The sequence below is a fragment of the Aulonocara stuartgranti genome (genome assembly GCF_965226115.1).
Source record: "Aulonocara stuartgranti genome assembly, chromosome: 3".
Taxonomy (NCBI): Eukaryota; Metazoa; Chordata; class Actinopteri; order Cichliformes; family Cichlidae; genus Aulonocara; species Aulonocara stuartgranti.
This window is the reverse complement of record NC_138941.1, coordinates 38,163,041-38,177,097: the sequence shown is the minus strand read 5'-3', so window position 1 is coordinate 38,177,097 and position 14,057 is coordinate 38,163,041. Positions and strand designations below refer to the sequence as shown.

Sequence of the window (14,057 nt, the reverse complement as noted above, 5' to 3'; positions counted from 1 at the left end):
AGCCAAAAAAAAGGAAGATAATTTGTGTACCACCACCCCTGCTCCGATGCTTCCATCTCTACACTCCCCTGTTTTTCATAACCAAAGAAGGTTTTAAAATAAATAAATAAATAAAAAAGGGAGGAAGGGAAAAAAAGAGCCACAATGGCATAACCTATTCATAACAGTGGGCTTATCTTCTCCCTGGAATCTCTGCAGGCCCAGGCCATGGAATTAGTTCCTCATTTCCCCACAAATATTAGCTCCCCTTTTCTGCTTATTGTCCTCGATAACAGTGTTTATCGGTAGCTATATTCCAAAATGGCTAATTAACGCACTTCCCCTCCCTCCTTTATGCTTTTACGAGCAAAACCTGTCACGCTACCGCCTTCGAAATCGCTTAACTATTTACTGTTCCACAGACATATTGTTTTGGCATAGAAAATATGCTGAACCTTCAGCAAATATATTCAGTATTCAACACACCTTCATTTTTAGAAGAGGACGGCTCGTCCTCTGTAACTTTGTGAAGAGCAAAACAAACACAAGAGTGAGGTGTAAACTTTCAGTGAACTGCTCCGTGACGTGCACGGGGGAGCGCAAGCTAAGCAACTTCGCGACAAAGCTCAACTTCGTCTGTAGGCCCCCGCCCCGTTCTTGACGTATACCGCGTTATGATCAAATGCAGCACGTGTAGTGCGTGAGGCGGCCTCCGTGCATATTAATGCAGGATGAGGTGGGTCATCTTTCTAGGTTGATCATGCAGGAAAGATGAAGGCAATTTATGACGTATGACGGTAAGGATGATTCATTTATGTGCATATCAAACTGACGATGCTTGGCTAATTTCCCTGCGTGCTGCCGCGTTCACAGGCGCTGGTTCATTAGAGATAGCATAATCTCTCACCAGGTCCTCGGATAAGAGGAAGTGTGATCTTTGTATGTGCCCCTAAATGGAAATGGCCACTTGAAAGGTGATGCAATGTTAATTGGACCGACGGAGAACGTGACGGCAGAAAAGTTTAGAGGGAAACTTTCATTTCATTTATAACGTAAGTTCACATTTTACTCGAAAAATTTGGAGGTCACACAGAAAAAGTGTCCTTTAGTTGTAATGCAGCAGGTGTATAAAAGTTTTAGCAGTCTGGAGTCAAAGCCAAATGATAGCACTGAGGAATGAAAGCAGAAGCTGGGTTAAAAGAAAAAGATGGGAAATTGCATATGATAATAACATCCATAGCATGTGTAAATTACCTCGTGACATTAACCGACGTTAATGTCAAAGGCAAAAGTCTTCACAAAGATCAGTGCGCATAAAAACTGCTGTCGTTCTGAATGTAGCATTTCAGTTCAAGAATAAATGACCTTTTCATCCCAACAAAAAGTACTTATTGCTAAAGAGGTGCTTCTTCGGTATTAGGCTATTTCCTTCAGATGGATTTTAAGAAGTCGCAATTAGTGAAGTGTTGTTGCACAAGTTTGGATAATCTGAGGGAAAGAGCTATATGTTATATTTAAAAGTGGATTAAAGTAACAGACAAGTTACAGTGGAGTGAGGTTCAATAGTTAGAGACATATTATACTCATTTCCAGCTGAATGCTTTTATTCTTGCGCTCTGCTGGGCCTTGATACAGCCCCCTTAGATCGTCTACAATTTAAATCAAGCCAAACAAGAAACCGACATAAAATCTGATGATTGGCTAATTTCCCAGTGTGCACGGGTGCGTAAGTAGGTAGTGACTTCTCAAGCTATTACTCATGCCCACGCCATGTCTGCATACTGTGCTACATGTGCCGCACATAGTGGCAAACTATGTGACTGCACCATTTACAAATCACAGCAAACCTCAGTATATATGCTGATGGCAAATATATACTGGCAAACCAACCAAGACTAAAAAATAAAATAAAAACTAAAAGTGACTTGTAAATAAGGCAGCAAATAAAAATACCTTCAAGTAAGTCGAGGACAAAAAAGCTTGCTTTCTATGCTTACTTCACAGGAAAAATAAACTTATGACTCATGACTTCGACACATTAAAGTGAAAAATAACAAAAAAGGACAATCTCCTAGGAAAGGCTGTTGGTTTGAAATGTTTCACATTCAACCAATTACAAGTAGCTGCTACAATCAATCGACATTGCGCAGGTAGGAGGCAACCAGCCTCAAAACAGTCTCCAAATAAGAGCAACTTGTCTGGGATGTGTCTCTGTACAACAGGGAAACAGGAAATTGCCAACTTGAACCCCTTCAGTCCCAAACTAACAGTAGACTTATTCTGTCTTATTATATGGAGTTTTTCCTTCCTACTGTCGCCAAGTGCTTGCATATCATCACATTGAAATGCCTAAGATAAAGTCCATTGGTATATTCAAACTCCTGAAAATACTCAAACATTTCTAAGAAGGAAGTTTAGTGGTTAGTAACCTGACATACCTAGCTCTCCATTTTCAATGACTTCAAAGGTGGTCCAAAAGTCGTCGGCGTTAACGGCGACGTTCCTCATATTCAGCGCCGTTTCTGCAAGCTCAGTGGGCCGCATGCTGGGGGAGACCTACCATAAATGCATAAAGGGAAACGATCACACAAAGTAAGCAAACTGTGGATATAAAAGGTTAGATCAGGGGTGGGCAATTCCAGGCCTTGAGGGCCGGTGTCCTGCAGGTTTTAGATCTCACCTTGGGTCAACACACCTGAATCACATGATAGTTCGTTACCAGGCCTCTGGAGAACTTCAGGACATGTTGAGGAGCTAATTTAGCCATTTGAATCAGCTGTGTTGGTTCAAAAAACCTAAAACCTGCAGGGACACCGGCCCTCGAGGCCTGGAGTTGCCCACCCCTGGGTTAGATTATAAGCTCTGTGGATCAGTCTCGATGCCTTCAACCATCTTTGTCTTGAAAGAGCCTTTCACTGCTTAACCCTAGAACACTATCGCTGGGTGATTTACACCCGAGAAAATACATTTACATGATTTCTCTCTCCTGCAGCTGTTTGCGTGTCGAGGAGCCTGTGCCATCACCAGGGAAGTCTCAAATGTCCCAGGAATGGGTGGACCAAAGACCAGCTTTCCAGAGTCATTATTTTGTTTTAGGAGTTTTATTTTTCATTTTGTTAGACATGGCACAGTTGAAAGTAAAAGAAGACCACTCTAATTTGTCATGTGTTGTCATATTTTGATATATTTGATTACTTTTCATTGGTTATATTATATCGGGTAAAAATCACCCGGCATTAGTGATCGTGTTACTATTTATAGCGATAGTGTTCTAGGGTTAACATGCACAACTATCCGACTCAGTTATGTACACAGCGCACAGTTTACATACTTGACTCTTTATGAACGGCACTAAACTAAGGAAACGCGCCACTTTCCTCCACAGAGACAAATGAAGAATTAATGTTAAACTGCGCTGCTTAGTGCTGCTCTGTAACCCTGTGCGCCCTTGGAGCCCTGCTGTCACCCTGCTGTCACCCTGTTAACAAACACAAAAACAATAAAAAAAAATCCTCCCTAACTTGCACAGGCCTATATGCCTCATAAAACGCAATTACTCAGACAATTAAGTCAAATGTCTCTTGATTAGTTCGTATGTGCGGTACTCCCATCAGGTTAAACCACGGACGTCTCGGCCCAATTCCATCATCCACCCTCGCCTCTCAGTCTTTCCACCCTTTCTCCAGCTTCACCTGCCTGCATCCCCTTTCCCATTTTTTCACCTCACTACCAGGACCTTTGGGAAAGCAGGTGCACATACACACACAAATTCACACCAGGAGCAGTACGGATATACACACTCTCACCTTGATTAAGCAGCATTTCTCTGGCTCTCTCTTCTCCAGGTATACCTCAAAGATCAAGTCCCCAGCCGGAGCAAACTGAGGAGGGAAAAACAGAGGCAAAAAGAGTCACATCAGCTGAATCCCAACATCGATGAAGCACGATTAATTGGAATCATTTTCTTCTAAATTTCTGCTCCTGTGTGCCACGAATGTAAATGGAGAGAAAGGCGAGAAATGGTTGGAGGATTTTTGAAAAAGCAAAGGTCGTTTTCAGAGCCGGAGGCAAACAGAATCCCGGTAGCGCTAATGGAATGCAAAACCCGGCTAAATAAAGAGAACATGTGTGAGACAGGCGCGCTCGGAAAGGTGGGAGAGAAAGACGAATGTTTCACCTACACCGCAACCGAAATGCTTTCCTCAGGTGTTAACTTTAAGTGTGCTGTCAGTTTAAAAATATTTTGAAGAAGCACCTAAAGATATTTTCATGTGTTATTATGGCAATGGAGAAAAAAAACAACACAAGTGTGAGAATGAACCCAGCAGAGAGAGAGATGGGTTTTCAGCCACTGACTTTTTTTTGTATCCTTTGAGTCTTGTGCGAGTGAAATACCACCACACAAAAGAAAAGGAAATATGTTTATTCGGGGTAAAAGCCTTTACAAAATGCTGCTGTTTGGGAAGTGAAACCTGACATTTTTAAATCAGAATGCTATGTGTTTATTCACCTTTCTTTGTATACATTTATTTGAAAATGTAGGTGGTTTTAAAGGCAGATATTTACTCTGCTGGTATTCATATACAGCATATACAGTGATATCTATTCCCATGGCATACATCTGAACGCTGAACAAAATAGCTCTCGGTTGTCGTCATCGTTTCCAATCTTGACACAGCTCAGATTACACTAATCTCCAGCTATTCTGTTCTTGGGTCCTACTTGATTAGTTTCGAATGATTCACAGTTCAAAAATATTTATCATATACTGGACCTCAGTGCAACCCCTCAGTTCATAAACAGCATTTACCCTTTGAGGCTACCCTCCATTTATACCAAGCCTCTTGTGTTTGGCTGTGCTTTACAAACAGAGTTTTAAGAAGCAGGTTTGTCGGGCTTCAGTCAGCTAAGAACAAGAAAATGAGGATATAGTTAACACAAGCTCGTCAAAACTAGATGATTGAAGTTTGTAAAATGTTACCTAGTCTGATGAGCAGTGTTGGTCAAGTTACTCGAAAAAAGTAATCAGTAACTAATTACTGATTACTCCCCCAAAAAGTAATCCCGTTACTTTACTGATTACTTATTTTAAAAAGTAATTAATTACTTAGTTACTTTTTAAAAACACGATTTACAACCTGAATAGGTGATAAAGCGATAGATCTTTCAGCCCAATTCTACTTTTTCTGTATAATCCATCATACAAAATGTAATCAAATGGAAAAGTCTCTTTTTAAAACTTGTTTCATTAGTTTTAACTTTATGCATCAAGCAAAAATTAAATTATATGCCTTGAAGAAATTTGTTTAACATTTAAACCTATTTTCTGCATATTCCCGCATATAAAATAAAATTATTTTTTGTGTTTACACTCACTCTTTCACATAGATGCAAGTAAAACACAGCAAAAAATCTTCTTGATGCATTCTCAGTCATCTAGGAAAGTAAATCTCCAAAAGTTAATTCTGTTCATCTGGACGTAGCGTTTTGTGGGAGAAACATTTCATGAGAATTTGCATATTTATGATTAAGCAACTGACCTCCCAGCCCAGTGTTCCTTCAGTGGGCTGGTTTCAGTCATTATGCAAATGTCCTGTTTATAAGATTTGGAAAAACCTGCAGTCAGCTGAGACTGAAGAAGTCACTTGGATGAGTGACGAAACGTTTCTCCCACAAAACTCTACGTCCAGATGAACAGAATCAACTTTTGGAGACAGCAAAAAATAAATAAAATCAAAGATTCAATGGCACTAAGTTCAGTCGCTCTTAAATCTATTTTCCCGTTTGGCAGGAGTAGAGCAGGCAGAGATTTGCCCGGTGCCATAGCGGTCATGTCGGTGGGAGGATCCGGGGGTTTCTCTGTGAATTTCACATTCCTGTCGCAGCTTGCTAGGTGCTTGCTCAGATTTGAAGGTAAATTTTTCCCTGTAGAAAGAAGTTTTCTTCCCACGCAGACTGTACAGCGGACACTATAACGTTTTTGTCAACTAAAACTTAAAGAAATGTCAGTACATCCACGCTTTAAACGCTGCATGGCCGTACTCTCTCCAACACTCCACATTATTCATTTTCGATCTACACACAACTGTTGTTGCCACGGACGTCGCACATGCTTACGTCGTTGTCATGAGGCACTCTCACAAACAAAATCATGATGGTTTAGTAACGCAGTAACGCAGGGTGCTTACGGGAAAGTAACAGGAATCTAATTACAATAGTAATCCCTTACATCAGCGGTCACCAACCACCACGGACCGGTTTATGCCCGACAATATTTTCATGGACTGGACTTTAAGGTGTCGCGGATAAATACAACAAAATAAAACTAGTACCGGTACTGAAAAAAAGAAGATTTATTCATAACACGTGTGAAAAGACCCAGGAAAACCAAGTTAACGATAAAAACGGTAACAAAATAACGCTGAAAACCGATAAAAACCCTGAAAACCATACATTTCACACCTGAGCCTCAACTCTCGCGGCCCGGTACCAAACGACTCACGGACCGGTACCGGTTGGGGACCGCTGCCTTACATTACTTGTTACTTGAAAAAAGTAATTGGCTTACAGTAACATGTGACTAATGCGTTACTGCCCATCTCTGGTGGTGAACCTTCCCAGGAGTGACCAACCTACCAAAAATACTCCAAGAGCATCAATGGCTCATTCAGGAGGTCACAAAAAACGCAGAACATCTGAAGAACTGCCTCACTTGTCTCAGTTAAAGTCAGACTTCATGATTAAACCATAACATAGAGACTGGGAAAAAATGGCATCCACTGGAAAGTTCCAAGAAGAAAACCACTGCTGACCAAAAAGAACACAAAGGAGCATCTCAAAAAGCATCTTCATGATTCCCAAGACTTCTGGGAAATATTCGGTGGACTGACGAGACAAAAGCTGAACTTGTTGGAAGGCTTGATTCCTGTTACATCTGGAGTAAAACTAACTAACTAAACAAACTAACGTACGTTCCATAGTTGATGGAAATATGAGTTCTGTTCTCTATTCATGCCTTGAATCTGAAGAGCAGTTGGGTTATTGCAGCAGGGCAATGATCCAGACACACCATTAGTCGACCTCTGAATGGCCTAAAAAAAAAAAAAAGCCCAAAAAACAAAAACGAAGGTTCAGGAGTGGCCTAGTCAAAGTGTGGACTTAAACCTGTTTGAGATGCTTTGGTATGACCTTAAACAGCCTGTTCATGATGAAAAATCCTCCAATGTGTCTGAATTAAAGTAATTCTGCAGAATCGAGTGGGCCAAAATTCCTCCACAGTGATGTGAAAGACTCACTGCCAGTTATCACAAATGCTTGATTACAGTTCTTGCTGCCAAGGGTGGCACAACCAGTTATTAGGTTTAGGGGGCAATTATTTTTTCCACACAAGGCCAGGTAGGTTTGGATAGTTTTTCTGCCTTAATAAACAAAATCATCATTTAAAAACTGAATTTTGTGTTTACTCAGGTTGTTTTTGCGTAATATTAAAATTTGATTGATGATGTGAAACATGCACGTTTCAGAAATAATCCCCGTAACTCTGACTTTCATTTTTCACTTGCAGAAACACAAAGAGAAGAAGAGAGTTTTCTAATTCAATGTAAGCTATGCAAAATTTTTAAAAAAAGAGTTTTTAAATCTGCCCGACATCAAAGAGGTCAAATTCCAAGTAATGTCTCGCTTGTCGGTACAAATCACAGCACCTTTCTCCAAGTGCTGGAGCTTTAATCCTCTGCTCATCAAATTAAAAAGCGGCAGTGTGAAAAACTAAAAAAGTTAAGTGAAAACGTGAAAATGAATTTATATTTTTGAGATACAGGGTCATAGCTATAGCACCTAATCTGGATTTCTGGCAATGCAGCGGGAGCAGTAATCTGTCTCAAGAGAATTAACAACTAAGTGGGCACGACAAGGGTTCTTTTTTCTTAGATATCTTGAAATTACAGTTACTTTTCTTTTGTCATTTTAATGTGCAGGTGAACTGAGGTCCATTATTGGCTTTGTGCTGGGAGAACTATCGCATTGAAAAGAGGGAAGGAAGCCACTTCTGACTCCTGTGGCCCTCAAATGACACAAAAATTACAGTCATTCAAACCAATGGAGCTAAAGCTGTAATTGTGAAAATGTCACACACAGATATGGGGCCATCTTGCTTTCCTCCTTCCCCTTCGTTGTTGTGTATTGGGAGGAATACCGGGACCACTTTACAAACATTACAGCTGTGGGCTGCAAGATAATTAAAGGGGAAAAAACATGCTGATTACTGTAGAGAAAAGGAAAGGGAAGTTTAAATGTTTTAAAGGGTTTTAAGGAGATTATGGAGTAAAGAATGAAGCCATTTCTAATCTCTCTAACCAAAGCCGTCCTCGGCCTGGCTGTAAATGCAAGCATCGATTTTTCAAGTGGCACTTCGAATTTAAAAGGCATGACAATGTCTCGCACCTCATTATATCACTGATTTACTCACTCCCTAAGTCGAACTATACTATCCACTTGCTGGCTGTCTTCTTGCCATTCTTCCTTGAAGACGAAACAGATGAGGTCAGAACCTTCACCTGGAGGGCCCCGAGTCCTCTGAGACAATCGTCTCGTGGTTTTCGAGTGAAAACCCAAGAGCCATTTGTCCTGCAAAGCTTCTTATTCATACTTCAGCTTCTGCCTAGGCTACACACACAGTCGCTCAGTTTCTTCTTTAGACTACAGCCATGCTGGCTGACGCTGTTCAAAGCTCTTTATGATGAAGTGACATGAAAACTGGCATCAACACCCCAGTCAATTTGGTGATTTATCTTACCCCCAATACTTTAGAAGCTATATTCCATTAGATTCAGTTGTACATTATACTTTAGTGCTAATTAACAAAGGTCAGCATGCTCTTATAAAAGTTTTTTGTGAAATCTACTCCTGTGTCTCAGGAGCTTTATTTAGCTGCTTCTCTTTTTAAAGGTTTGCTCGACTTTGCAGAGATGGAAGCAGCACCCACCCGTGCAGGATAAAAATTAATTCTCACATTCTTGAGTTTGTTGATTAATTCCACTCCAGAGGAATCTATAGACTGAATGTTGATGGTTTTTATAATAATGCAACATTATCCTGAAACAGTTGCTGTTTAGAAAAAAAACAGGATGAATGATGACCGTTGCATTTAATAGAGTTCTGCCCTTTTGGTAACAACCCAGAGCTGAAAAGCAGTTTTTACCATTTTCAGATAGCCTGTTGAAAAAAAAAATGCAACTGAAGTGCTGTTTTTTACATGATGGCTTATGTAAAGCTGAGCCACACATCACTATAAATACACCCCATGCATACATAACCACAAGAGTGGCATTTATCTGTGGGTGGGAAATCTCATCTTTACCAACTTTTTCCATATTTCTAGAAGCGGAGTGCAAGTGGAAGGCGATTCTGCATAACAAAGATCAATATTATGGACATTTCAGTTTACTGCTTTAAACTTTTCACCTTCGTATCAGGCACAGACCGACTTCAATTGCTCTTTAGCTTTTGCTCCACGGTCTGGCAGTGGCCTTTACAGCAAAGCCAGCGAGTGATCATAAACGATCAAACAGAGTCAGTAAAACAAGATGGTTAATGTAACATTAAATGACTTTAAGCAAAGTTTTTAACTTTGCTAAAATTTCAAATCATCCCTAAAATAAACATACCTATTATCTCCGCAGAGAAATGTTCTCCACGCTGACTTGTAATTACACTAAATAATTGCTCTTAATGAAAAAACTAATAACTTTCCTATTTTAAGACCTCCGAATTCACATCCAAAATCAAAACCTCATCCCAATTTTCACCTCCGACGGCTTTCTAATAGCACTTGCTTTCCCTCTTTTTTTTCCTCCACAGTTATCTGAATCAAATGTTTTTCTCGGCTGAGGCATCCAGGCATAAAGTACCTGCTGTAAAGGTTAACAGGAACAAAGCCCTTTTTCCTCACCCGCCTGCTCCTGCCTCTCCCTTCATTTCTGCCAGAAAAACAGGAAACCTGTTCAAACGAATCCCACATTTTAGAGTCCCTGACGCACGCAGGCAAATCAATGCACACACACACACACACACACACACACTGAACACCCATTTGTGATTTCCATTCGGGTTCTGCGGGTCGACCTACTGTCGTGTCCTTCTTGTCGTTCCAGCGTGTGATGAAGCTATTCTCTCTCTCCATCTGTTGCACCTGGTCTTCACTGACCTGTTGAAAAAGCATCACAAAACACACATGCACACACACACACACACACACACACACACACACACACACAAACACACGTCAATTCAGACTGAGCCAGAGAAAAGTTTCTAATCAGGTAAACCGCACTTGAGAAACATCATCTTGCTTGATAGAATCCTGCAGCCATTTTTGATGGTCATATTAATTTCAGCGCTTAAATGCGATACGTGGAGGAGCAGATTAAACCTGGGAAAGAGTGAGCTGCTCAGCTAACACTTCTAAAACCTCATTTTGAAAGAGAAAGTTGGCTGCGATGAGTGCTCGACACTGAATACTCTCTTCTTTCATAAAGCTCTGTGTGGGAAATGACTTTTTTTTCTCCAATCCAACTTTTTTTTTAAACATCATTATCATTTTCAGAGAACAATTTCCTTTGTTGGAGTTATACGAGTGGCAGCAAAGATTGGGGTTGAAAATAAAATCCAAACAAACTGGGAAACTCATCGCGTGTATGTGTGTGTGTTTAGGCCTGATAATGGGCGCCGTCGACAGAAGCCACCACAGAACTGGTGCTTTAATTGGCGAAGCGTCTCTCGTTTTATGGTCACACTGAGCGTATTCGGCGCTATTGGGCTCATGATTGGTTGGGCTTAATGGCTATTTGTCATGCGAATGATGGCGTCGCCAACCGATTTGGAGTGAATGAACCTCCTTTTACGTTAGAAAAAGAGGGATCCGGGCGTTCCGAAGGGAATTAACAGTCAGTCGGTGCTGCGTATCCCATAAGCCAGGCAGCTCTCCAAGGGTAACATTGATCCTGAGCTCCCCCCCCTCTTTCCCATCCACACATCAGCAAAGTCAAGCCTGTTGTGGAGATTTGGCAACAACACTTCAGCTCCCCAGATGGTTGTAAGAAAGTGTAAATAAAGTCATGCCTGCAGCTTGGTTTAGATATGCAATATGGTAATATCTGGATACTTTGTTTCGGTTTTTTTACTCAGCCATTGATTGTCTACACATTCATTACAGCTTCTATCCTGTGTTACAGGATGAATGATAAACACGTCTGACACTGACTGTGCGAAACATGACAGCGTTCGCAGGATAAGATCTATATTTTTCTGACTCTTCACCCAGTTTTCAAATGAAGGCCAGATTTTTATCCTTATAAAAAAAGAAAGAAAAGAAAACACCACGCTGCCTTCACGGTGTGGAGAATTCCCAAAATATAGGAATATCATGGGAATACACCCAGTTGGCAACCAGTTAATTGAAGTGCCTTACTGCAAAGAGAGGCGCCACATATGAGTTACACTCAAGTGTGACTCTAATTAATTGCATTATGTTGTCAATCTGTCTGCATTTATAAATTAGATGATAATTACTTGCAAACCTTGGCCAATATGTCTGAGAGTGACTGCTGTCGGTCCGAGTTGGACAACGGTTACCTGGAGCATGTTGGTCCAACTAGGCAACCTGGGTAATTACCCTCCAATCAAAAGTGTGTCATGGTAACTACTGTGTGAAGACATTCAATGCAATCACATGGAAACCACTGATATTTCTTAGTCGCAAGGAGGTCGCGGACAAGTTTTAACTTGAGAGACTGATTCATGTAAGATGCATCATATGAAATGTAAACTCCCGTGGGTTTGAAGCTCAGCTCAAAGCAAAGCAGGTCTAAAAAGTGAGGATGTCTTTGCTTCTTCTACAGTTCAAAGTCCTCTGCAATGTTTAAAAGTACAAACGATAAATTCTCTATATATATATTAGACCACAAATACAAAGCTATTTATGTCATTTATTACCAGTGTCTGACTATTATTAATCTGCTAGGGTACCTTGTTGTTCATTTGAGGTATAAGAGGATCGTATGGAGGCATCTGCATTTCTTTATATTGTTTAACAAGCAGAAGTCCAGATTATAATCACGTGAGCCAGGCACGAAAGATAAACAGCACATTAACTTTAATCACAGTTAAAAGTTGTTTAACCCAACAACAGAAAACAAGAAACAAGAGAAAAAATGGCCGTTTAGTCCTAAAGATAGCATCAGATATATTGGTGATACCAGAAAGACTCCACACATATAGAAGAGAGCTTTACAAGGCTGGGCTCGTTTTTTACTTCGACCAAACATGTCCTGAACCACAGAGTCCACTGTTACTTTTCTGTTCTAGGTGACCTGTTTTTCCTTTATTAATATAATCTGTGCCACCTGTCTGTGCAGCGTACATTTGGCAATAACACAACGCGGCAATAACCTGAGTTGAATATTACTGAATGTACCAACCGTCTTGTTTTTGTTTTTTGGTTGTTTGTTTTTTTTATAACTTGTGCAATGTGTGTTTATGTGATAAAAACTGGATGTTATCTAAGGTACAAGAGGAAGATCCATGTCAAGCAGCTGAGCTCAGTCCAATCGGTTTTTCGTGGTTATCAACACAAAAGAAAAGAAAACCCCACAAGAACATTTCAGACTTACACTGAAGAGCGTAATGTAGTTGCTGATTAGGTCGTGGACCACACTAATTTCCTGTGTGGTTTGTCCTCGAGTCTGGAACAGGCAGGAGGAGAAAACGGAAGCCAGTTTTTCACTTGGCATGCGGTTCAGGTGGGAGCATTGCTGGATCCTGAATAACAGAGAGAAACATGCTTAGAAAATCCCTTAATGTACCCGCAGGTCGACACGAGTGGCTCATATCTTTTGCTGAATCGCTCTCGTGGCCTCTAAAACCCACTCATACTACTCGCTGTGGCACGAGCACACAGAGAGCTGAATGAAACATCGGGCCTCGCTCCAAATTAAGCATCAAGTCAATTAAGTCTTCTCTAAACAATCTATATCAAAAGGAGCTAAATCTATCCACTGCAGGTTTCCAAGGGAAATCGAGTGAATGATACACGAAGACAGCAGTGTGCTTATATTTAAAAAACAACATAAGAGGTGGAAGAAGGGTTTTTTGTAGCTGCAGCACAGTATCAAAGTTGTGCAAGCTTTTTCTTTGGTTCTGTATCTTCTGTGTTGTTTGTCTCTGCATTTCCACTCCAGGTAAAACAAACAGTAAATCAGTAGTTTCAGTCCACAACGCGCGAGACGGCTGTAATTTATTACTAGAAATCTCCACAGTTCAAATTATCCAGAGGTGAAGAAGTAGAGAATTCAGCGGTGTAACCAACTGAGGGAAAAATAACAAAAAGCAGCGCACAGCCAGAAATAGCGCCGCTCGTTTTGTAGACCTCAGCTATGTGTTTGCTAATTGCCTGAGTCTTTAATAATGAGCCACACAATCTGTCTCAGTTGAAAAATGCCAGCGCTCGCTAGAAACAATATGGAATTGATTCATCGCTTTCAACCGAAGGACACTGTTACTTCACAAAAACAATCTTTTTCTTCTCAGCTTGGTTTGTTTTTCCCCCACAACAACTTTTCAGTGCATTCACTGTTCAGCAAACAGACTTAATTTGAAAGAATATTTAACAGTATTGGTCAGATGGAGGGAAAAAAAGCAAACAAAAAAAACGGGGGTCATTAGGGGAATAGAGGAAACAATGCAGCTAATCAGCAGGCGACAAGCAGCAACCAGAGGGCCGCTCGGGCCTCATGACCTTTGAACCGCTATGCTCGTTTTGTCTGTGATGCAGAGCGGCCTCTGCAGAGCCACACTTGTTTCATCAGCAACAAGGTCAGATAAGAACATTAGGACAACTTACAAATGCATAATATTGCAAAGTAGCTATCAAAGAATGGGTTTTTAATCCCAATTAGTGCCAACAAGTTGCTGCAAAAGTGGTCGAACTAATTAGGCTGGTTTTAAACTTTGCTGCAGTAAGTAAGAGAAAAACTTGTGCATCACGAAGATGCTGGGTCATGCAGATGTGACCCTGGTTCTCC

The 14,057-nt window shown here is 40.7% G+C and overlaps 1 protein-coding gene across 7 annotated transcripts in view; it reads right to left on the bottom strand.

The window, feature by feature from the left end:
• The window catches only part of arap2 (ArfGAP with RhoGAP domain, ankyrin repeat and PH domain 2), a 176,490-nt gene that overhangs the window by 16,435 nt on the left and 145,998 nt on the right, over positions 1-14,057 (bottom strand). For all 7 annotated transcript variants that reach the window (XM_082526030.1, XM_082526031.1, XM_082526028.1 and 4 more), the window contains exons 23-26: positions 12,648-12,795; positions 10,106-10,183; positions 3,786-3,860; positions 2,418-2,535 (exon numbers count right to left, since the gene is read on the bottom strand). In XM_082526030.1, the coding sequence (XP_082382156.1) occupies positions 2,418-2,535; positions 3,786-3,860; positions 10,106-10,183; positions 12,648-12,795 (419 nt within the window). The remainder of the gene's footprint in view (positions 1-2,417; positions 2,536-3,785; positions 3,861-10,105; positions 10,184-12,647; positions 12,796-14,057) is intronic.